The sequence below is a fragment of the Alligator mississippiensis genome, chromosome 14, assembly GCF_030867095.1.
Source record: "Alligator mississippiensis isolate rAllMis1 chromosome 14, rAllMis1, whole genome shotgun sequence".
In the NCBI taxonomy this organism is placed as follows: Eukaryota; Metazoa; Chordata; order Crocodylia; family Alligatoridae; genus Alligator; species Alligator mississippiensis.
In genome coordinates this window covers 36,976,284-36,999,423 of record NC_081837.1, presented here as the reverse complement: position 1 = coordinate 36,999,423, position 23,140 = coordinate 36,976,284, and the positions used below count along the sequence as shown (strand labels likewise).

Below are 23,140 nucleotides of genomic sequence, written 5' to 3'. Positions count from 1 at the left end.
TCATTGGCTGTAAAGCAGTCCTATCAGCGTGCAGTATTACAGTTCACATTTTGTATATGATCTTGTCTTCTTTCCCGTTTATGTTCAGTGCAAGATGAATATGGAGTTCTTTTTTTCAAAAGGCTTCAGCTAGCTTTTTGGGGGTTTGAGAAATGTCAAATTTACCATTACCCTGTCCTGTTCTCCTGCAGTTCCATGCCCCAACCTGTATGTGCAGCTGAATGGCCTGATGTTTACCCTGGATACAGTGAGCATGCTCTGGGTGAATTTCTTCTGCCTGGATCTTTATCGCAGCCTGGAGCAATTCAAAGCCATCTACAAGCTGGAGACCTCTGGCAAGCAGGATGAGCACGTTGATGTTCGACTAGATGGCTTTGGGCTGAAGGTACTGTTCATGGTTTTTACTGCCCTTGCTTGGAAATATGGAACCAGAGGGTGGTGGCAGCTCAGAATGAGGAGGAAGAACATTTCCCAACCCCCTGTTTCTAGGCTGGCTCCTTCAGGTGTTAATTCCTTTTTGTGATTTCTGGATAGTATAATGTGGCATGGAGTCTGGAATAGGCAAAACAGTTCAAGTCTGTGAACCCAGGAAGAGAAGAAATTGATACTTCCAGGTTATAGTTGCATGTGGAACCGTTGTCCTTTAAGTTTATCAGTTCAAAGCCAGCTAAACTTTGCTGCTGTTGGGTTACTGTCTGATGGCTGTGTGGCCTGTTCGAAGTGAATTGGTGGATTTTACACCAACTCCCAGCAGACAGATATCCATCCAGAGCACTGAAATCTCATTGCATTGGGACCTGGCTAGCCCAGTTTTCCCTTGTCTCACTGGGGATGCTTGAGTTGTAAATGCAAGGGCGAGTCCTTGCAGAGGGGGGCGAGGCCTGAGGATGGGTGTAGAAAGGGATAAGCTTGTGCTGCTTCCTGAGATGTGGATGGAAAATGACCTCAGTCCCTGGCACTTGCCAGGCTGGCACCTGGTCACCTTTTAAAAAAATATATAAATAAATAAACCCAGTTATTTCACTTGAAAGAAGGTGAGGTAATATTAATAGCCAGCTACCCCTGTCTTGAGCATGGTAGAAATGTGTAACTTGCCTAACTGCCTTCTCTATTTATTCCCCCTCACTGAAGCTAAACATCCCGGTGGAGAAGAAAGTCACTGACCACCGGGACCGCCCGCAGACCCTCTCAGTCCGCATGTCCGAGATGACTGCCACCAACACACGCCATGCTCCACACTGCAGCTGCCTTGCCCTCCAGAACCTCTTCCGCAGATTTGCCAACTCTGAGTTCTTTCACTCTACCTACACCCACTTTCCAAAGTCTCGGGACAGCTTCAGCATCCTCCACACCCTCTTCTTAAGGCATGCATACCAGGTGGATGCCAGAGCCGAAAATCACACGGGTTTTCCCCTGGTGACACAGAGGACCGCTGCTTCTGACGACCTGTGGTCTATTAATTTCACCCAGATTTCCTTGGACTTTGAGGGGGCTGAGAGTTCAAAGGGCAGAGCTGTGAACTTCATTGATCCTTTCCCCCTCTCAGTTTGGGTTTGCTGTCCCAAGAAATGGCAGCAGGCTCAAGCCTGGAAGCAACAGGCCTCTGCTGCTTTGGAGGTAAAAATCAAGCCTTCTGCAAGCTTTAGTAATCATGCCAAACACCAGGACCTTACCGTAGAGTCTGGGATCCGCCAAAGATCAAAGACTGAGCAAGACCTGAAAAGCATCCACAAGATCCCAGAGGCAATGGATGTCTTGAGAGAAAGTGACTGTGAAATTAATGACAGAGGGGGTGATAAAGAGCTAGAAGCCTCTGCTGATATTCACATGCTTATGTACTCAGCTGCTCATGTGAAAGTTCGGCTGAATCACTACCAATACTTGGTGCTGCTCAGGATGAGGGAAGTTATGCAGACACTGCAAGAGCAGTTGGCCCAAGATACACAGGAGGTGATTGGATCCCCCATAGAACCCCTGACTGCTTGCTTGGGTCTCCTGTTCAACAGTGCAGAAGTGGCCCTGCTCATGAATCCCATCCCAGGCTCTGGCTCAGAACCTAGGTCTGTGGACTCCGATACAACGAGCCTGATGATGGGGTCTGAGCTGTCTCCTTCAGACAGCAAGGAGGGGCTGGCTGCTGAAGAGAAGGAGTTGAAATCAGATGCTAGCTCAGAGAAGGAAATGGGCAGTCCCTTAAAAGTCCCAGAGGATAGTGAGAATGAAAACACAGATGTGAGCATTACCAGTGAGCTGCTGGAGAAACTGCCAAAATCTTTGACTGATGAAACTCTGGAAGCAACCGATATGGCAGATCCACAGAGCAGGAGCGTGGAGGAGAAAGGACCAATAGAAGAAGCACATGAAGCTGTAGAAGCCCTGGATGCAGAGAGAGTGACTGAGCATAGCAGTCAAACCTCTCTTGCCCTTCCTTCCAGCTCATCTGAGGTTCAGGCAATGGGAAATGGAAGTATCATGCTCAATGGAGAAGTAGAACTAATGCCATTAAAGAGCTTGGAGGTGGAATTCTCGAGTGCACTTCATATGACAAAAGATGCCACTAAAGAAGCTCTGCATGCGACCATGGACCTCACCAAAGAAGCTATGTCGATGACTAAAGATGCTTTCAGCCTGAGTCGGGAAAGGATGGCTTCCACCATGCAGAAAATGCTCTCTCTACCGCCAACCAAGTGAGTGAGTCATTTCTCTGTCGCTGTGAAATGGCAGTAGCACACTGTGGGGACAGTGAGGCATTGTAAAGCTGACACACGCATGTCTGCAATTGCTCCTTTCTCCTCTGTTCCGACTTTGAATCAGTCTGTAACTTCTGACACCTTACACTGAATGCTCTTTAAAATCATAGACTGCTTACTCTGAGGGAAGGGGGCAAGGTATAGAACGGTGACTTTCTCTCTGTTGCTGCTGGCTTGGATTAGAGATCCCACGTGTCCCACGGTCTGTGGCACCTGTTGCTACTAAAACGTTGCCACATGGTGGGTAGAGGGCAACTTGCAGCTTGTCATGCAGTAGCATGAGGGAAATGTGTCCAGGCATCCATGGTCAAAATCGATGCTCTTGTAAGTGTCATGAGATTGTCAGCCAAGGAGAAGGCAGGATCCAGGTGGTTAGGGTCTCTGCAGAAACCTGCATGTCATAAATCGTGCAGTGTTTTCAGAAATGCATCTTTCTTTCCAAGGAGCCTCAGGTCAGTCCCTTCTCTGTTCTACATAGGTCCTTGTGCCATGCACATCGCCATAATATCTGAATGCCTTCTAGAAGGCATTAAGTGATGAGACTGATACCTGACATGGTTAGATCTCTCAGCCATCCCCTCCTATAAGCATAAGCTCACTTTGATTTTCTCCTTTCTCTTCTAATGCTGTTCTCCCTGTGCCATGTAAGAGTGTGGAGTGCAGGGTGGCAGTAAGAATGTCCAGTGGGGAATGTGATGGTGAAAGGGAGAGAGGACTCTTTCATTTCTCGTTTGTCCAAATTTGGCCCAGGCCGACAGGGACCCAGACATTATGACCGACTGACAACTGTTTAATTGCAGTAGGGATGTTGCTGGCTATTTCCCAATGTACAGGAGTCTCTAGGTGATTTTTCTGGCAATTACTTTTCACAAGGCAAAACGGAACTGGTGGAGCTGAGCAGCTGGAATAGTTCAGGGAATTGGTAATGGGACACTGGAGCCCTTCATCTCTGGGTTGCTAGTTCAGTCCTTGTCCAGGTTAGTTACTGTTGTTATCTGACGGCTCTTGAGCAGCCTTTGTAAACTGAGTGGGTGGGTCTGAGCTCTGCTCCCAGAAATATGTGAAACGGGCTGTCTGTGATTGTTGTAGATTCTCTTCCGCTTAAGGAACAGATAAGATAAACAGCTGTTGGTCCTGCTTTGGGGCAGGTCATTGGACTAGGCAATATATTGAGGTCCCTTCCAGCCATCATATATTTATGATTCTAAGACAAACATTGCACAGAGCATACCAGGTTTAAAAGTAATGGGCCCCATATTAGGGGATAAAGCAGAAAGGTGAGAGCTTATCCCATGCGCCTGCTGTTTAAGTATCTATTTCAGCTCATACACTTACTAGAATAAAGATTTTACCGCATGACATAAAGGTAACTAAACTCCCATAGCAGATGCTTGCTTAGTTATGTCAGGGGCTACCTGCACTTTTGTAGGACCTTTAGCCTAGTCACCTCCTTTAAGTGAAGTTTAGCAAAGCTCTTTTTGCAGTTACACTGAATCATATAAATTGTGCATGTGTTGCACCTTTTACATTTCCTCTTTTTAAGTAGGCCGGGTGATTACTGGTAAGAATGATTTGTATGAACAGCGTGGTAGCCTTTTCGACATACTTCTCCTTTTGCATAGGGCATGTGAATGAGCTCATTTTCAATGATGATGTGTTGGAAAGAAGTTAGCTATAAAAAGGATTGTGTCAAGTCACATGCCAGATTCACTCCATGTGAATTACTGCGGCATCATGACAGACCAAGAATTAGTCATGTGGGCTTTCTTGCTGCCTGGCTATGGTTTTGTATGGTGCTAATCAGTAGGTAATTGAAGCTTCACTGGATCAATCCTCCAAACTTTTACTCATAAATAAATCAATAGTCAACCAGCAGAACTGAGACTCTTGCTCTGTCATTGACTGCTGTCCTGGGCTGCGGATGAATAAAGTTTCAATCCCTCTGCTTTCCCCAGCAATCAGAGCTGGGCTGAGAGCACTGTTTTGTTGAACAACAAATGTGTCCCTAGGGGTGAGTTCAGTGCTCTGAAGCTAAGCTTTTGGCATCTTTGGGTTTTTGGTAGGGATCCTGTGCCTAAAGTTGAAGAGGGGCCAGCAACTCCCGGGGGAAGCAGCAGCCGGATGCGTTTCTTCTCCATGAAGAGGACAGCATCCCAGCATTCTTTTGATGCCACCTCCGTAGATGGGAGTGGCCCCGAGGACCGGATCTCTGTGGACAGTGACGGCAGTGATGGGGGCTTTGTGATGCTCACAGACTCTGGTAAGTAGAATTGCACATACTTTTTCCTCTCTTTCATTATTTCACACAGCTAAATTCATCTCCAGTGTGGCCAGCGAAGCATGGTGTGCCAAGGGTCCCTTTTGTGCCTGTCCAGAATAGGATTTATCAGTTACTCGTTCCCAAAGTCCCAAGCAATTCACCCAGTACAGATCTCTGTGATACTTTTCTCTGAGATGTCTTCCCTATGAAATCAGGTGTAGGGAAGTATCGTGTGATGAATTGTCCCAATATGTGTTTGATATCAGTCACGGGTGCCTTTGAAATATGGAGGTAGAGCCAGAGAAGGATTGAAACATGAACTGGCACTTCGGAGACTTGAGTCGTATCCCCAGATCTGCCACAGTCTCATTGCTGGTCTGGTCACTTCACTTTGTTTTCTCATCTGGGTGGGAGGATGTTCATAAAGTGATTTGAGAACCTGCTATGGAAGGTGTGACAGAAGGGCAGAATGGGGCTGAGCCTTGCAACGAACATGTCGCTTCAATTCTAGCTTGTTTAATCTATGTGGTCCATGCTACTCGTGGTGGGTTTCGGGAGGTTGGCAAGAGCCTTTGGGCCATGATATTGAGGCAGATGCTGAAATCGGGACCGTCTGTGACGGATACATAACATCTCTTTCAGAACCCAGCCTGGATCATTTTCCCACAGGACACCTTCCTCGTGGCCTTAACGATGCAGGCAGCAGAGGAAGCCCAATGGCAGAGGATGAGGGTGGAGGGTCACCTGACATAAATAGCTCATCTCTTCAGAGCGGAGAAGACCCCAGTCTTCAGCTGGTCAGATTTTTATTCTCTCTCCTTGTAATCTGTTTCCAAAGGAATTTTGCAAAGCGAGGCCAGTCTATGCCAAGTGGTCCCTTGCTGTGCCGTTTCAGGTGTCTGTTCTGGTGCTAAAAATGAATGAGGTGAACTGCGGGATAGAAGCGAGAGGAGATGATATGTTGCTTGCTGTACAAGCTACGGAGGTTATTCCAGAGCAGCTGGGAAATACTGGAATGTGGCAGTATCTTCATAGCTACGTGGGTAAGACACTCACCTTTTTTGGATCGGTTGGCTTTGAAAGACCCAAAGCCAAATCTATGGAGTTTTAACTGCCGTTTGCACTCTTCACGTATAGCAGCAATGGACACACAGCGGACTGCAGTATATGAATATGGATAAGTCTGTACTTCACTTAACTGGATGACACAACATTGGCCCCAATATTTTGCCTGTTGTTTGCATTGTAATGAACTTCAGTACTTTGTGTGTAAGCCACCCAAGTGCATAGGAAATCTGCAGCCTCACTGTCTGTTCTGTGACTTATATAGTTAAATAGAGTACTGTACAATTGATGGGTGCAACGGTGACAAGCAGCCATGACTTGAAAGACTTCTAAAGCAGCCCCAAACTTGACTATATCTTGAACATTTCAAGGCTGCTTTCTGCAGGTACAGAGTGCTCTGAGTACATAGGTTACAATCCTTAAGGAGGTGCAAAAAACTTAGTTGCTGCCATACATGAGGATTGCTGACACTGAAATACAAATTCTGTTGAGAACCTTTATATCAATGGTTCATAACCAGTGACCTCAAGTCATTTCATTGACTTTTTGATATTTTCATACCAACTCCCTGTGGACAGGTGCCACATAACAGATTGATTCACTGCCACCCATTAGGTTTGTTGTTTGCAAACAGAATCAAACAGTATTGTGTGTATATACATGATGATTTCAAAGGTTCAGTTTCACAAAGCTGATACCCAGTTTTGTGTTAGTTCTCAGATGGAGGAGAGAAATTAAGTGTGCATAGTTGGAAACTAAAAAAAAAAAAATGTACTGGATGAATATATACTGGATGAATATAAAAAGCTAGAATCAACAGTAAAAGGCCATATTAGGTTTTTTTTTAAATAGTTTAGAGGGGAAATGAAAGCCACTATAATAAAATAAAAAAGACCCATATAGAACAAATGGAAGGAAGGGGAAGTTGGTACTAACAAAATATAAATCAAGACGGAAATTGTAGAAAACCTGGCAAGGAAAGCGATAAAAAAAGATCTACAGCCAGAAAAGTAGTTGTTCAAGTATATTGGGAACAAAAGGAATCTTAAGAAAGATGTTTACCCAATACTAGATGCAAATGGTAGAGCCGACATGAATAAAAGAGCTGGCAGAAGTATTCCATAAACCAGTCTGTATTTGGGGAAAAATCCTGATGATGTAGCTGTATCCTACGATGATGCCCACTATGCATTTCAGCAGTTAGTCAGGTGGATGTTAAACTAGAGGCTTTTTCAAGTGAGCATGTCCGGATAACTTGCATTCTGGAGTTGTCTCCCACCCTTAAGCTTTGGAACACTAGAGAAGTTCCAAAAGTATAAAATAAAATTCCTGCTCTGTAAGTATTTAAGAATGGTAGGCAGGAGGATATAGGTCATTACAGGTTTGTCAGCCTGATGATGATTCCAGGCAAAATAATGGAGCACCAGGACAAGGCATGATCAAGAAAGAAGCTAATAAATTGGAAGAGGTCTAGAAAATCGCGAAAACAATTAAAGGACTGGGAAATGTTTCACAAGTCTCAGGGTAAGACTCCATTTGTGCCATGTTTGCAGTCTAGTAGCATCTATGTGGGGGATAGGAAGTTGCTAATAGAGGGGTCTTTAATCTATCATCCCAAGGTATAAATAAAGGTATAATCCAGTGGCTGCACATTGCAGCTAGGTAAATTCAGACTAAAAAGAGGGTGCATATTTCTTAGTGCAGGTAAGTGGCTACTGGAAAAAATTACCAAGAGCTGTGGGCATTTCTTCATCACTGACAATTTTTAAATTGAGACTAGCTGCTTTTCTTAGAGATCCTGTGATTGAAGACTAATTCAGGGAAATCTTATGGCCTGTCATACCGGGACTCAGACTAGATGATCAAGTCTTTTCTGATTTATAATCTGTGAATTTAATACTAATTGAATGTGTAGTGACTATTTCTCCAAAGAAGCCAAGGAGCGTATGAGCTCTAGAGACTAAACTTCCCCTACATACTTAAAGTTGTGTGGTCCGTCTAGGTCAGACTGACCTAGACTATCATTTCTCCGGACCAGGGGCTGTCTTTTATCTGTGCAGTGTCTATTGCAATAAGGGCATAATTTTTTATTGGGGTTCCTCCATGTTACTATAATTATTAATAGATTAAAGTGACGTAAAAAAGCTTGCACTGTACCTGCTGTAGATAAAAGAGGAATATCAAGACTTTAGCACTCTTAATTTGGGATGTTTCGCCCGTTTTTAAACAAACTCAAATTTAAATCTTCCAAAGACGAATGAGTAGTACTGTTGCGCTGATGCATTTTCATAGTGATAAACTTTTTAGCCACTAGGAGGCAAAACAAAATGATGAGACTTCACAGTGTACAGTTGATAATGCAGAACCCTGTTTGTGTACAAAAGGTTTCTTAGAAGAATAATGTCAAAGGCTTTTTCATTCTCGATACAATGTGGGATTAGATTTTTCCTTGATACAACGTAGAGTTCTAGTTCTTGTCAAATAAACCAGATAAAGCTAGACATCTGACTGGAAGTGAAACAGCTGAAGGAGAGAGAAGAACTTGAGGGCCCGTGTTGTGGAGTTTTGTCCACAGAAATTTGAACTCATGCTCCTTTTATGTAGATGGCAGCGCGGAACAGTAGCCATGATTTTGGATCATCATTGGTGTCATAGACTGGATTTTACCCAGTGTTCAAACAAAGAAAGGCTTCACAGTGTGTATGTATTTCTTATAGCTTTTTGCTAATGCCATCTTCCACACTAATGATATTTTTTTCATGCCCTTAGGAGAACTAAGCGTAGAGAAACCCTCAGCCACAGAAACTAGTCAGACTCAGCCAGAAGTGTGCATGCGTCTTGAAATGGGACCCAGTGCCGTTGTGCATTCGCCCCTCGCTGTTCAGAACGGGTTCCTTCAAATGCTGATCCACAACTACCAGGCAGAGCTCTTGATGTCTTTCCTTACCAACCTCGGCCCTTTCCTTGAGGATGAAGTGATACCGGAGGTGATCCCCATGAAAATAGAGATTGTGAACACCAAGATCACGCTGAAGGTGTGTGTGCGTGTGTGTTTGGAGAGAGGGGTGTGTCACGAGCTGAGTTGTGTGCAAGGTGGTACCTGTGAAAGGGTTCATGTAGCAGTCCAGAAAGATGCCATTTCCGGGTCAACTGTGCTAATCATTTTACTCTGCCCTCTAGGAGCTACTTAGTGATGTACAGGTGGGTCCTTGGGATCGTAGTCTAGTTAGTGCTTGGACCGTGAGAATTCTGAGGCCTGGGGGGGAAAAAAGAGCTGGGTGGAAATCTTAGTTGCTCAGAAATGGAGGCAGAAAGGTGTCTGACAATGCACCTGTAACCAGGAGCATGTCTTGGGCCTGCTGTATTGATGCATTCTGATGGGAGTTTGAGTCTGGGACTTGCAAACCTGTTACTGCAAGATGTGACCTGAAGTAAGGGGGGGTTGTGATGAGACTGATTGATTATGGGGCATCTTTAATGATGTGACTCTGTTTCACCCAAGCAGAGGGCTCTCTTTATACGCAACTAAAGTCCAGGTACAGCCCACCTGTAAAACCATTGTTTTCTGTGTAAGAGCCAACCCCAGATAGATCTGGGAATGCTGACAGCACTAATGTTCTTTGCTGTGTTGCCCAGTTCCAGAGTCGCATGCAGCAGCTGATATTTTGTTGGGTCTTCTTGCAGGATGACAGCCCTCCAATATACCCTACCTCCCCTGGTCCTATCCCCATCACCTTGGCTGTGGATCACGTTGTTGTGACGCGCAAAGATGACGGGGTGTTCTACGTAACAGGTCAGTAAAGTAGGGCAGTCCTGGTCCCTTTTGCCCCAGCAGCTGTTACTGAGAAATAGAGTGCCCAGCAGTGACTCCTACTGGAAGATGCTGGACTGGATACACAACTGCTGGGAAAGGCGAGATCTGGGGTATCTGATCTATCTCAGATATTCTTGCCAGACCAGGCTAAGACTGTTTCCTATATAGACACTTCGGTTCTCTTGCCAGTGCTCCAAGTTGCGACTTCCGTCCAGTCTTGCTGGAGATGATAAATTTGGCACTTGAAGTAGCATTGATAATTGTTACAATGAGTGACTGGCAGTCTAAACTCACTGTCACTGGTTCGTGCATACTGGACAAGTTGTCAGTTCCCCTTTTTAAAAGGGATGATCCTTTCATCTGCAGAGCACTTCTCATAAAAGAGAGTCCAAGTGGTCTATGGTAGCAGTGCACACATTTATATATTATCCCTGTATTGCTTCCTAGCTGTTGAGGGTGAAGGACCATATTTGCGGAAAAGGCCTGAGCCAGACCTTCAGGAGCACAAAGTCTCAGCACTAAGAGTCCCAGCAGCTCCTGCAGGAGCAGTGCATGAATTGCAGGTAAGCCATTTCTGCATGGTCCTTTGCAGACTGATAGAAATCTGGCTGCAGACTAGGAAACACTGGTCCTAGGCAAGCATGCCTCTTACCTGGAGGGTTTACAGATGGGTAACAATAGTGCCCTCTTGTGAGCAGGCTGGGTTCAGGACCCATGCCTCCTTCCACACCCATCCCCTTAGCATAATCAGTTCCTCCTTTTCAGTATCTGAAACATTTGTTTTCTTCTGAGGAGAAATTATCTTCTATCTTCCCACGTCTGTCCAGTCCCTGCTCTGGAAGGTCTTTTTTCATATGGGGGTGCTATAGAAAAAAGGCCTTAGGCCTCAATCAGAGAACTCGTTCTTTGGTAACCTAAGTTCTGAATGAAACAAGGGCCTCAAGGGAAGACCCACTGCTGAAGATGCTGTGGATACTGTAAACCTTGCTACAGGCTGTGAAGCTGCTCTGGTGGCTGTGTGTACAGCAAGAATAACAACCAGTTTCAGTCCCGGAGATGAGACCAGGGGGGAGGCCCCTTCTGCCCTTTCTCATAGACCTTACCAGTAGTAGGGCTTTTAGGTGGGCAGGGAAGGTGCACATTGTCAGGGTGCAGCATAGGGCCCATTGTTTGTCCTTCTGTTCTCCCCACCTTTTCTTGCCTCTGTATTCATTGTCAGCTGAAGCCAGAGTCTCTCTGCAGGAAGAACCTCTCTTACACAGGTCTTGTTCACATTTGGGGGAGGCTGAGGGCCGGCCATTAGGCCATCTGTGTGGCGGCTCTGTATGCTGACTGCAGTAATGGGTCTGAAAGGCATTCCAGCAAACGGGCTGAAATGCATCTGTCAGCAAGTATTCAAGCCTGGAAACTCAGTAGAATGAGGATGTCAGTCAGTGGCTTTTGTTTGCTCTGTGACATGTACCTTTAGTTCCTTCCAGAGCTGCTGGTTTTGCATTCCTCTCTGATCATAATGGAAAGAAATGACCTCATTCTGCTCTCATTTTTCACATTTTGGAAGAAGCTTGGGTCTTATTTTTGTTCCTTTCCCTGTCTCTTGCAGCTGAAGGAAGTGCCGGAGTTGCAGAAGGAGCTGGAGGGCACGAAAATGGCCCTAGAAGCCGCCAACAAGGACAAAGAACGCCTTCTGCAGGAAATCCGCAAACACGACCCCCTCTTCCAGCTCTGACAGCAGAGGTCTGCCCTGCCCACCACTGCTCAGGAGGAGCAGGGATCACCACCAGCACTGAGGTGGCTAGTTTGTGACGTGGCTGCTAAACAGGTCAACCTCTGTACAGAGGAATCACTTGGGGGAATGGGAACCCAAATGCTGCTGTAAGAGGAACTCCGAAGTGTGTGACGAGAGGAAAGGAGGCCCGGCTTGGGGAAGGGGGATGAGCAAGAGGAGCTCCCTGGTTCTGGTCTGGCAGCCACGTTCCTCTGTCCTGGCAGTGTGGTGCTACCCTCTATCACTGACCCAGTGCAGAGCTCAGTCAAGGAGCCCAAAATGCCAGAACAGTAGTCAGGAGCCAGGGTCTCCTTGTCTTGTCAGTTGACAACAGAGATGACTGCCTACTTTCACCCGCTGACTGTCTGCTTCCTCTCTCGTGTTTGCTCCTCATGCTGGGTGGTGCCGCTTGGTTCTTCATCTAGCATTGTCCTGTGTGTTTTTGTCCAGATGCACTCACCAAAGAGCACAGATGAAAGCAATAAGGTCCATTTGTCAAGGCCAGGCCTAGTCAGATATTTCAGTGGATGTTGCACAGAGTTCTTTGGTGAGAGCATGATGTAGCCCAAGACTGGAATGAAACTGTAGGGCTTGCTGTGTGTGGGAGATAGAGAAATCTCTCCTCTAGGGAGAAGAAATGTGGCCTGGAGCTTCCCCTGAGGAACCCGGGGAGCCATAGTAGAAAGGATTCCCCCTAGTTCCCTTTTCCACTAACCATTTGCTGCCTTGGGATTGAACCAGTGTATATGCTAGTTTAAAAACCATCTACCCTTTCTGAAGCCCACTTCCCACACAGTGTCCAGACACCCTAGCTATTGCCTGTACCCCAGTGCAAGACTGCCATGTTCCCTCACCTGTTGGGTAACACATGCTGGGCAAGTTCAGCTTTATCTCCTGTGCTGAAGCCTGTGGGAATCCAGCATCTCCTCTCAAAGAATGATTTAATCTTTCTTTGAAGCAAGGAATCAGGGTGAATGGAGTGCTTTGCAGGTCATGGTTGAGGAAAGGAGGCTAGCTTATGAACTGCACTTATCTGTCAGAGGTGCACAGACTGCAGCAACAGAAGCCTAGAGAGCAACAGTAACTTCTTAGCTTTCCAACCTGAAGCATGAGCTGAACCGACAGTTGAATGTTCAGCCAGGCGCTTATGTGTTTCATCAGGACACTGAGCACTGGGACCTTTTCTGAGAGGGTTCTGGTTGCCTCTTCACTGTGCTATTCCTGTGAAGGGACCAAGGCAGCAACTGTGGTGTTCACTGTGGTAAAATGCCAGCTAAATGCTACCCCTTTTCCAACATACTGTCCTGAAGCAGTTGAAGTCTTTGAAGTTAGTCTGTGCCCGTTTTCACGTCAAAAGACAGCTTCCCCAGGTATGAAGCTTAGTAAAATGTGAAGTAGGCATTGGTAGAAAACTACTGGAGAAAACGCTCTTTGTGATATCCCAAGCATGAATTGTTCTCCTGAGGGCTAAATGGTATGGTTTCTTCTCTCCTAGCCAAGCTAATGCATAGTCTAGGCATCCAGTGAAGAAGCCACTGTGTGTGTGACTGCCTACTCTAGGGGGCATGATGGAATCCTGCAGCAGAAGAGGTGGAGAGAGGGCATGAGGGAAAGTGGCCCCCAACCGTAGATGCTGTTAGAGGGACTAAGTTGTATAATTTAGCATGAAACGTGGTACAGGTTTGTCAGTTCTGTGCTGCTGAGGACTGTCCACCCACAGCACCTTCTTGCATGTGGATGTTTTCTTAGATTTTAATGCATTTCAAACACTTTTCTGAGTTGGATTTTCCAGCCATATTTTATAGGTGTATTCATGCACCAGTTTTAATGCACACAACACTTTATAATGCATGTTAAACAAGTAGAAGAGTGCACCTAATTGGCTTGGGGAAAACTTAACTACAAAGATAACTGACTGCATAGGTGATGGTGACCTTCCTTTCTTAACTGTGGGAAGGCCAGGTCATATGAGAATGGAAGCTTTGTATAACCATATTCTAGTTCTCCACTTCATGATCCCCAACACTTTTTCACCCTGAAAAGCAATTAGCATTCTGGTGGCATTTTGTCTGTCATAAAGGTTCTGTTGTGTTTTTAACCCCACTAAAATTAAGTTAGATAAACTCTTACAAGGTCAGGATTACACTCGGTCCAAGTAACGAGTTGTGACTCCCACTCAGAAGCCATGATGGCTTGATATCTGGGGACTGAACAAAAGGAAGACGACAATGTGTGCTATTGCTTTTCCCCATTAGTCTTGCATATAGATTTCTCTTTGTCCAGTGGTGGAGATATGTACTTCTCTTTCCTGGGGACTGTAGTGTGGCTTTAGCTGCAGGGAAGAAAACTGCATGCTTTAATGTGCTGGTTTAATGGTAGAGACTGGGGGAGGGTGTGTTGAACAAAGGCTCACAAAGAGCCTTGTAGCTCTTAGCAAAATGCTTTGTGCATGAGAAAAGGGAGGAAGACAGCCAGATTAGAACCCAGTAAAAATGGCTAGCATTCTTATCTGTTAGTCTGAAGGTAGGGTTGACCAGTGTCATAGTTGGTCCTTGCCTTCTACGCTGGAATAGACAGCCTCAGGACAAAGAGAGCAGAGCTCTACTGTTCCACTTAACTTTGCCATCTGCCTGCCGAGATGGGACTGACTAGTGCCTGAATGCAGCAAGAGCTTGACTTTCAGTACATGAATAGGTAATGTGTTGGGAATGATTTTCCTTTGGCAAAGACTGGGCAGCTGAAGCCTAAAAGGTTCTGCAGTGGTGAGGTGGTAAGGTCACTTTTGACATCCCATCTGACTACTGCACTGTTGGTTGGATGCTGTACCTGAGAGTCATTCACTGCGCTACCTTGGATGCAGGGCAGAACCTATGAAAATGGATACTTCCTCTGGAGAATTGTGCCTCATCCCATCCCCTCAGTGCAGGCCCTGACAGGTTCTTTGTGCATTACTGCCCATGTTAAAAACTCCAGCAGCCCTTCCCTCCTATAGGAAGGGGAATCTGTGATTAGGAGGACAATGCACTTTAAACTTCTAGCACCAGTGTGGGGGACAGACCAGCTGGGTACTTCCTGCACCACTATTGCCTCATGTGCATAGCATAATGTTTCAAAAATAAAGGCAGGGATTTAGAAATGCATGTTACCTCCTGTGGTAAGGATAGGGCTGGCACCAAACCCACACGTTCTTACTGTAGAACAGGAGGTAACCATACACCTGCGTTAAAACAACCTGCTGTGAAACCTATGTACAAACAGCTCATTGTAAGTATAAAACTTGTATGTGAACTGTGTCAAGTCTGAGCTTTTTAATTCCTCTGTAACGTTGCTGCTCAGTTCTATGTAACTAGAAGTTAGTGTTCTTTATTCAAGTATCTGTGATATTGAACTCACTCATTCCTGCTTCCTCATGAAGCAGGAGGTAAAATTATGCCTGCCAGTGCTGCTTGGTGAGGTGTGATGCTGTTCTCACTTCTTTTGATTCACTGTTTGCTTGAACAGGGAGGGCAGGGTCTCTCCCCAGCTTCTGTGACTCCTTTGTTTGAATGGATATTCTGCTGAGTCTTCAGCCAGCTTGGGAAAGGAGTAATGCTGGATGGGTTTGCCTAGAACTGGTGCCTAACTGCAATGACAAAGCTACTGAACTCTCCTTTCCCCCAGTGCAGCCTGACCAGAGCTGGGTTTCAATTGCCTGTAGCAAGTTAGTTGCTCACATTCATGTATCATTAGGTTTACAAAAGCCTGGAGTGCTTCTATTTATTTGAATTTAAGTTCCATGCGGGCATCCTTCTTCCCCAAGCCTCATGGTGACATATATGTATAATACAAACTTCCTCTCTGCAAAGGGTGCATCCACAACAAGGCAGGGGCGTTACTGAAATAGATAGTTTTATAAAAGAAAGTTTACTTTAGTGGAGACATGTTTGAAGACTCTACTTTTCTACATTACAGTGAGAGCCAAGTTAATCCTTGGTGTAACAGTCTTGCTGTTACCTATGGAATGCATGTGGCCTCAATATCACTTTTGAGTTTTTAGTAACAAAGTTGTCAGAAGAAGCCTTCTCGAACAAGGGGTATAGCGTGTCTAGGTACAGTACTATACATGTATGACTTGAATTTGAGTCCTGGTCAGTATTGGAACTTTGTTGCAGTAAAACATTTCCACTAGTGAGTATTGGTTCTATGAACCATGTTAAAAGGAAAAAATTAAACTTGTTAACCTTGCTTACTTGTGTTTTGTGTTACTCTACATGGTCAGCTTCTTTATGCTAAGGTGTTGATTTCTGAGCACTTGACAGATGACAAATGAGGGAAACTGCAGCTGTCAAACTAGCCTCAGGAAGTCACCAAGGTAGTGAATGCACAGTGCTGTCCAGCTGTATTTTCACTTGGTTTCTGCTAACAACTTATCCTTCAGTGGTAACTGCTGTCACACAAACAGCTTATACAACATAAAGAGACTAAGTGTAGCAACATAACACAACACCAAGTTTAATGAGTGCTCATTATACAAAACCACCCTTTCTGTACAGGAAGCTAGAGCAGCAGCAGCTGTTCCTAGCCTTTCAGGGTCCTCCCTTTTAAATGTTTTGTCCCTTTCTGTGTTGAAGGTCATGGCTCTTTCCCCCAACCACAACTGTAAGACGCAAAGGCTTTGAGTCGGCAACTTCCAAATTTGGTACTAATACAGTGTTAACTCAAACCAGACCCTCAAGTCCTTGCCTAAAGTAGCACTCTATGCAGGCGATACAATACATAGGCCTCCAGTACAGGAAGCTCTTTAATACTAGAATAAACAGCTTAACAAGACTGTTACCTCTACGGTAACATCATCCATTCCATTAATTTCTCTCTTCTTACCAACCATCTACCATACTCAAGTTGTTCATGGCAGCATTACAGCCAGTTTCTCAGGCTTCTTGAACTCAGTTTAGTTGCACTCTTGCCATGGGGTTTCTTGTGGTTCTGGTGTGTTTGGAGAAGACTGCAGACACAAGATTAGAATGGATTTTGGAAGTGCATCAGGCTTGGAAGATGGAACCAACTTCAAAGTTACATCATATGCAGCTGAAGACTTTGTGCTCCTCTTCCACCTTCTCCTGCCCACTTTACTGGAAGATGATTTTTTTATACTTGGAATTTGGGATCTGGCCCCGGGCCTTCAGCCTTCTGACTGCCTCACGCATGTGTTTGGGCTGAAGAGGTGGCAGCTCTCCCCACTTCTCACATACATCCAGTGCTAACCAAAACAAAAGTCAAGAAAACAATGTGAATCAGACAACAGACAATAAGGCTTCTGAAATTATTTCATTATGAAGCTGCCACTACACAAAGTCATTAGCTTCAAAATCATTTCTGACAGCCGATTAGAGTTTGTTGAGATCTGCACTTCCAAACATTTTATTGGTGTATCAGAGCTAGATATACCTTGACTACTCACTCTCCCCCCCCACCCCACTTTAAAAAAAATAGTCCTCCCTGTGTTGGTTAATTGTGGGAGCATGTGCAAGGGTCATTATGGGCAGGGGTCATTATGTGCACAGGAAGAGGAGAGTTCAAGTTTGCAACAGAAAAAGAGCTATTGGTATCAGCATTAATGTTGCTGCAAGTGCCATATGCAGCCTTCATTAGGGACAGCTCAAGCAGACACATAATTATACTGCCTCAGATGAGCTACCAACTACAGGCACAACAAGGATCAACAAAATTGGGGGGATGGGAAGGCAGGCAGTGGTCATTCTTGAGGAATTTAATGTCTATATGTAAAAACTAGGCACATGCATGACAACTACATTGTCCTTCAATACTAAGTTCCATAGTGATATGGTAAACTCACCATATCACTGAATTTTATTAGTGTGGGCTTCCCTCGCTTTTGTTCAAACTTCCTTACCAATAAGTACTGGGTTAGTGGAAACCTAGTTATCACCCTGAACAGATTCAATTCAGGATAGAGTGACTGCTGCAAAAAGAACATTGAGCTAATTCCTTCAAGTAGATGGCATGACAAAAGGTCCCTTAAAAGCAAACTCGTTTAAAGTGAATGGGTAAGTGCTTAGTTTGCTCTGCCTACAAGATATTCCACTTTTACTCACCTTCTTCTACCACCTCCCCAACAAAGACTTTGGAAATCCCAGACATGGCAATAACCACATTCTGAGAGACTGAGGTGCCAGTAATCGACTGGATCAGCTTAAGAAAAGAGAAGATGCAATTAACCAAGAGAAGTTTCACTATAACTATAGATTCTAACCAAAAAATATTAAGTTTGAGCAACAACTACTGAAGTCAATGGGAGTAGAGGATGGGAACCAACTTAAAAAGCAAGTAACAAGGTAGGTGGGTTGGCAGTTCTTCTGCCATTCAAATCTCATCTATTTAGACTGACCAGACTTGTAGTGACATTCAATCTACTGCTTTCATACAGGCCATAGCAGAAGTGCTCATGGCACATCCCTGTCAGATTCCAACAAAGCATTTAGCAGAACTCACAGATTTCTCAGGACATGAAAAGGAAAAGGAATGTATTTTGCTCTGTATTTCTACATGTGCAATAAGTGGGATCCCTCACTCTGCAGCCTGAATATCAGCAGAGCCTTACCCGTTTAATAGCAGCCTTGGGAAAAGCAGAACGACGATACATCTCATAGCGATTCAGCTGCTCTTCAGAAAAGGAAGACACCAGTATTCTGAAGAAGAAAGGAAATTAGCCCTTATGGCAGAACGATTTTAAAAAATTTCTTTAGCCTCAAAAAAATATCAAACATATCCCTAACATCAGTTAACTAATCCTAAAGCATCTGCTGCTTCAAAGGCATATACCACTTTAGCTAACATTATGAAGCAGAGACACTAAACAGATGCAACTTTCTACTGTGTTACAAAGGGCATGTGGGGTGGGGAAGTGACCTAGTTGCTGCTTAGGATCATGCATCGGTTGTTCTGATTTTACTACTATCTAGCTCACTTGACCTGGGTAGGAGAGCACAAAGTCACTGAAGCTGCATTCAGGTTTAGTTTAGTGATGTAGTTCCCCTTACAGTGCCACAGGAGTGGATGCACATCATTTAAATCATAAAGATATGATAGTGGTATAAGGTGTTCTGTTACATTCATAAGCTAGGGCAACTGTTCCAAGACTAGGGGTTGGTTGCACCCCCACATACAGTCATAAGCCCTACAAAACCTTTACATTCCCTTAGCCTACAATTCACAGAGACAGGACTTTTACTGTGGCTGCTCCCTGCTAAGCTTATCCCTCTGCCTGCATTAACCCTGTGAGTGGGAACTAAATCACAGCAGTTTAGCTCCTCTACCTACAGGCAAACAAATAGTTACTGCCCTTCTGGTACATCTCTATTCTTGTTTATTAAAGGCACGTGGTATGTGCCTGGACTTGTGTGCATGGATTTACCACACTGCAGCTGCTCCACAGCAACTCTCCTTGTGCTCTCATTACTCCATGGTGAGATCTAAACTAGGGCAGCTTACCCTTGAATGCAACAGGGCAAAACTGCCCTGGTTTAGTTTTCACTTACCCCAGTATAATTGCAGATGCACAAGCTGTTCTCCTACTTGCTATTAACAGGGGATAGAAACTTATCAGGCGCTGGCTGCTCTGCAATAACTATGCACATAGCTTCAGTTAACCCCCCAGTAAGAGAAGCTAGGGCAACTTAGACATTTAAGGGAACACTATCCCAATCTCTCTTTCATTGTGGCACAAGAGACTTGGTGAAGAGCAGAAGCATACAAAGGCCCCATGACTATTACCTTCGGGACAAAACTAGCACTACCTGCACACATGGGGTCTCAGGATAGGGCCCTGCTCCACATTCAAATGAAAGCTGGATAAAAACCAGCTCGGAGTCATTACACATTTGCAAGCTGGTTGGCTCTTTTTATAGCTGGATGGACACTTTTGTGGGGCAAACGTGACTTTGCACGTGTGGCCGGTCTACATCTACTGCCAGCAAAACATGCGATCGTGACTTGGTGCATGTGGCCAGCCCACATTTATTGCACGACTCACCCGTGCACTCTGTCACAGACGTAAGGTGTAGCAGGGGCCACGGTTCTCTCCAGAAGGAGGCTGGGTGCAGCGGAGCTAGAAAGGGGCCCCAATTAGGCTCAGTTTTGCATGCAGATGGACACCACGTTCCTTCAGGAGCACATTCCCACATGCAGGGGTGTGCATTTGCCCCAGCACAAGCAGCAGTGGCATATATTTGCGCTGCTGCTTTGTGCCCCAGGGCGCGCCCCTGCACGCGCACTCCAGCCCACGGCAAACTGGGTCCTGGGGCAGCAGCGGCACCCATCCAGCTGCGCGGAGCACAGCTCCGTTTCCAACGGCGCACGCTGCTGTTACACGCGCCGCGCCGCTTTTTGTGGCAGCTTTTTTTTTCTCCTGGATACCAGGACACGCTGGTATCAAATCTGCAGCGCCGCAAACTGCACGTGCGCGCTCGTGTGGACGCGCCCCAGGGGGGCAAAGGGAGCCCCAGGCCCAGGGAAGCACCCACCCCCACCCCCAGGGCCTCCGGCACGAGTCCCCCCGCACCACACGTACTGCATCTTCTGGATCTCGTCCTCGTCCACCTTCTGCTTCTTGTCCTTCTTCTCCTTCATCTCCAGCTTCATCTTCTTGGCGGCCGCCTGCAGCGACGGGTCCTCCGCGTCGGCCGGGGCCAGCTCGGGGCCCTCTTGGCCCTGCGCCGCCTGCAAGACAGCGGCGCCTGCTCGCTCGGGTCCCCGGAGCCACCCCCGCCCCCACCCCCTGGGCCTCGCCCAGCCTCACCTCCCCGGCCTGCGCGGCCACCTTGGGCTCGGCCCCCGCGCCGGGCTCCGCCGCCTCCCCCTCGGCGGTCTCGGCCGCAACCTGCGGCTCCTCGGCGGTCTCGGCCGCAGCCGCCGGGCCGGAGGGCGGCGAGGCGGGCGGCGGGCTGTCGCGGGCCGAGACCGGCTCCTCGCAGCCCGCCTCGACGGGCTCCGCCATGGCTTCCGGGCGGGGGGGTGGCGCGCGCTGATGGCGTCATCAGCCGGCGACCGCGCCAGCGCCCTAGCACCACTCTGCTGGGGGTGGGGCTTCTCTCCATGGCAACGCAGCTGCCTGCGCCAGGGGCCGCTGTGGTCGGGGGGAGGGCACTGGGGTAGGGTATCTGCACTGGGGCAGAGGGGTGTGCACTGGGGTGGGGGGGCACTGGGGCAGGGGCCCTGGGGCAATGCCATGAGTGCAAATCTGAACGAACTGGGAGGTAGCTGAGGCCGGGGGTTGTTGGTCGAGGCGTTCCCTACCGCAGCAGAACAGGATGAGCTGGTTTGCCTTTCTCAGCTCCTCTCTGTGGCAGACACTGGGAGCCCAACAAGCGTGATGTGAATGGTGTGAGAATATGGCAAAAGGTTTGTCAGCGCTGTTGCAGGAAGAGGGATGGAGACTGTTGACAACAATCCTCAGCCAGTCCATTTCCTCGTGTAGACGGGGCTTCGGTGCGAGCTGCGAGGCACCTTCTCCCAAAAGACTGCCCTAGAGAGAGGGCATCACAAAGTATGTCAATAAGTATACAGTGCACACTTTCTTCGTTCACCTGGATATAGTTTTGCTGAGACAGATACAAGCAAGGAAGTTCCTGTGAGCAGTGAAGGTGGTCCTTTCTTAGGCAACCATAAGTCTTGTAGAAGTGATACCTAAAAGCAGTGGTGATGGCTGCACTAGGACGTGTAAGAAAGATTAGTTTAGATTGAATGTAATCCTTATATTTCTGTAGCATGCTGTGATCCTGCCTGTTATCCACGAGCTGCTCTTTTTGACTGTAGATGTATCCTTATGTTTAACAAATACAAATCACTAGGGAAAAATTAATTCCAACTTTTTTGTGATATATGGTGGTACTTTCAGAGATTCACTTAGCTAATGAGGCTAATGTCCAGTTTAAATCAAACTTCTAGTCTTATCTTCTTTATGATTGCTACCAATAAAAGATCTCATTTGCATTTCATTATAATAGCAGCACACTAGCTGGTTGAGTGTCTAGTTCAGTCAGAAGCTTTTCCTGTGTGAGTCTCATTATGCTGACAGATGTCAGGTATCTTTTTACCAAGTTGAAATCAGGGCTTCCTTCTTTCTTGTGAGTGTTAACCCTTTCCTGCCTTACAAAAGGCAGTCCCTCAGCTATGTTACAATTATTTTTGTGCATTAATCCTTAAGGTAAACACAGCCTATTCAGGGCTTTTTAAAAATATGTTTAGGGAAGGATGGCTTCGTGGCTACAGTCCAGGACTGGAAGTCAGAAGATCTGTTTTTTGTTCTCCATGAGACCTTGGGCAATATGTTTAGCCTGTCTGTCTCAGTAGCCCCATCTGTGAAATAAGAGTAATGATGTCTACCTCATAAGGAGACTGTGAGAAGTAATTAATTTATTTAAGAGCCCCAGATGGAATGAATTATGGTACCAACATTAATGGTTTTGATTATTCTTAGTAATACCAGTGTAGGAAATATATTTTGTGTTTTGAACGTGTAAGGATTACAGATCAAGCATGTAAAGAGCTATCAATTAAATGTAGGGATGGCCCGTTACTAAATGAGGACTGAAAGCCTGTGATTCATGACAGAGAAAACTACCTGAGCATTAAAATAACCCCATACTAGGGACTGGGAAAGTCCGAGAGTAGGTGACAATATGGAAATACTGAAATGGTATTAGCAGATCTAGATCTGCTACTAGCTCTCTGTAGAGACCACGCAATACAAAGTAAAAAGAGCCTGTGCATGCCTTGGGGATTGGCCAGTGAGGCTGATCTCACTTAAAAATGAACAAACAAAAAACCAGTGTGGTTTTAACGCTGGTAAAAGGTGTGAGACTGACAGGGAAGCCCCCCTTTTATCCACAGATCCGGTACAGTTTGAGCAGCATCAGTTCTAATTTCTTCTGCCTTAGTTTACGGTCGTGTCTCAGACCTGAACTGGAGGGACTTGGTCTAACTGGTTTTGGACAGAGTCCAGACTCCTCGCTTCTTCACTTGCCAACTTCCCTGCTGATTCACAGTCAGCACAAGCACCCGCGTTGGCGGTGAGTTTAGATCACGCCAAATCATCTCATGTGGAAGATCTGAGTGGTTTGTTAAGAATGAATGTAGGGGCAGAGGTGTTCACATACCAGCATTTCACCAGCAGAGTGGGGGTTACCTGTGTTTCGGGTGGCGGGTCAGCCGTGTTCTAGCTTCCACGCCACTTCTTGGGGGACAATCAACCAAATCATTACTGCTCCCCATGATTAATGTATGCAAATGTCGTCCTGGTTGTCTTCTGTCAGATTTCATTCACTGATCAGGAGGGCTAGAAACGCATTGGACACTCGCTCTGGAGCTAATGTCTGGGACTAGCACTTGCCCTTAGCACGAGGGCTGGGGTTTGGGAAGCACTTTCTGGGGTGAGATGGCACTGGGCCAGGCAGGGAGAGGGGAACGCCATTTGTCTCTGTGAGACG

At 46.2% G+C, this 23,140-nt stretch overlaps 2 protein-coding genes across 5 annotated transcripts in view; one reads left to right on the top strand and one right to left on the bottom strand.

The window, feature by feature from the left end:
* Positions 1-15,878, top strand: part of BLTP3A (bridge-like lipid transfer protein family member 3A) — a 47,167-nt gene extending 31,289 nt beyond the window's left edge. For both annotated transcript variants that reach the window (XM_014598275.3, XM_019484880.2), the window contains 9 exons: positions 192-385; positions 1,132-2,687; positions 4,814-5,010; positions 5,653-5,807; positions 5,906-6,053; positions 8,845-9,110; positions 9,760-9,868; positions 10,337-10,452; positions 11,490-15,878. In XM_014598275.3, the coding sequence (XP_014453761.1) occupies positions 192-385; positions 1,132-2,687; positions 4,814-5,010; positions 5,653-5,807; positions 5,906-6,053; positions 8,845-9,110; positions 9,760-9,868; positions 10,337-10,452; positions 11,490-11,615 (2,867 nt within the window). In that variant the 3' untranslated portion in view covers positions 11,616-15,878. The remainder of the gene's footprint in view (positions 1-191; positions 386-1,131; positions 2,688-4,813; positions 5,011-5,652; positions 5,808-5,905; positions 6,054-8,844; positions 9,111-9,759; positions 9,869-10,336; positions 10,453-11,489) is intronic.
* Positions 15,879-16,129: 251 nt separating this feature from the next.
* On the bottom strand, positions 16,130-20,675 carry TAF11 (TATA-box binding protein associated factor 11). 3 transcript variants are annotated; one of them, XM_059717438.1, is made up of 6 exons: positions 20,452-20,675; positions 20,224-20,372; positions 19,687-19,761; positions 18,256-18,343; positions 17,750-17,846; positions 16,130-16,893 (listed from the first exon to the last, which is right to left on the bottom strand). In XM_059717438.1, exons 1-6 carry the CDS (start codon positions 20,647-20,649, stop codon positions 16,763-16,765), a joined length of 738 nt encoding a protein of 245 aa, XP_059573421.1. In that variant the 5' UTR covers positions 20,650-20,675; the 3' UTR covers positions 16,130-16,762. The 3 variants fall into 3 exon arrangements, with proteins under 3 accessions (XP_059573421.1, XP_059573422.1, XP_059573423.1); XM_059717439.1 differs by having other exon boundaries at positions 20,473-20,675; XM_059717440.1 differs by lacking the exon at positions 19,687-19,761.
* Between the last annotated feature and the right edge of the window lie 2,465 nt (positions 20,676-23,140).

What these genes read in the sequence shown, in the direction of transcription:
- TAF11 (XM_059717438.1), bottom strand. Translation starts at nt 20,649, where the DNA reads ATGGCGGAGCCCGTCGAGGCGGGCTGCGAGGAGCCGGTCTCGGCCCGC. An exon ending in GACGAGATCCAGAAGATGCA is followed by an intron (nt 19,762 to 20,223) that starts GTACGTGTGGTG and finishes GCCCCTTTCTAG; the next exon opens with CTCCGCTGCACCCAGCCTCC. An exon ending in TGGGGAGGTGGTAGAAGAAG is followed by an intron (nt 16,894 to 17,749) that starts GTGAGTAAAAGT and finishes TGTTTTGGTTAG; the next exon opens with CACTGGATGTATGTGAGAAG.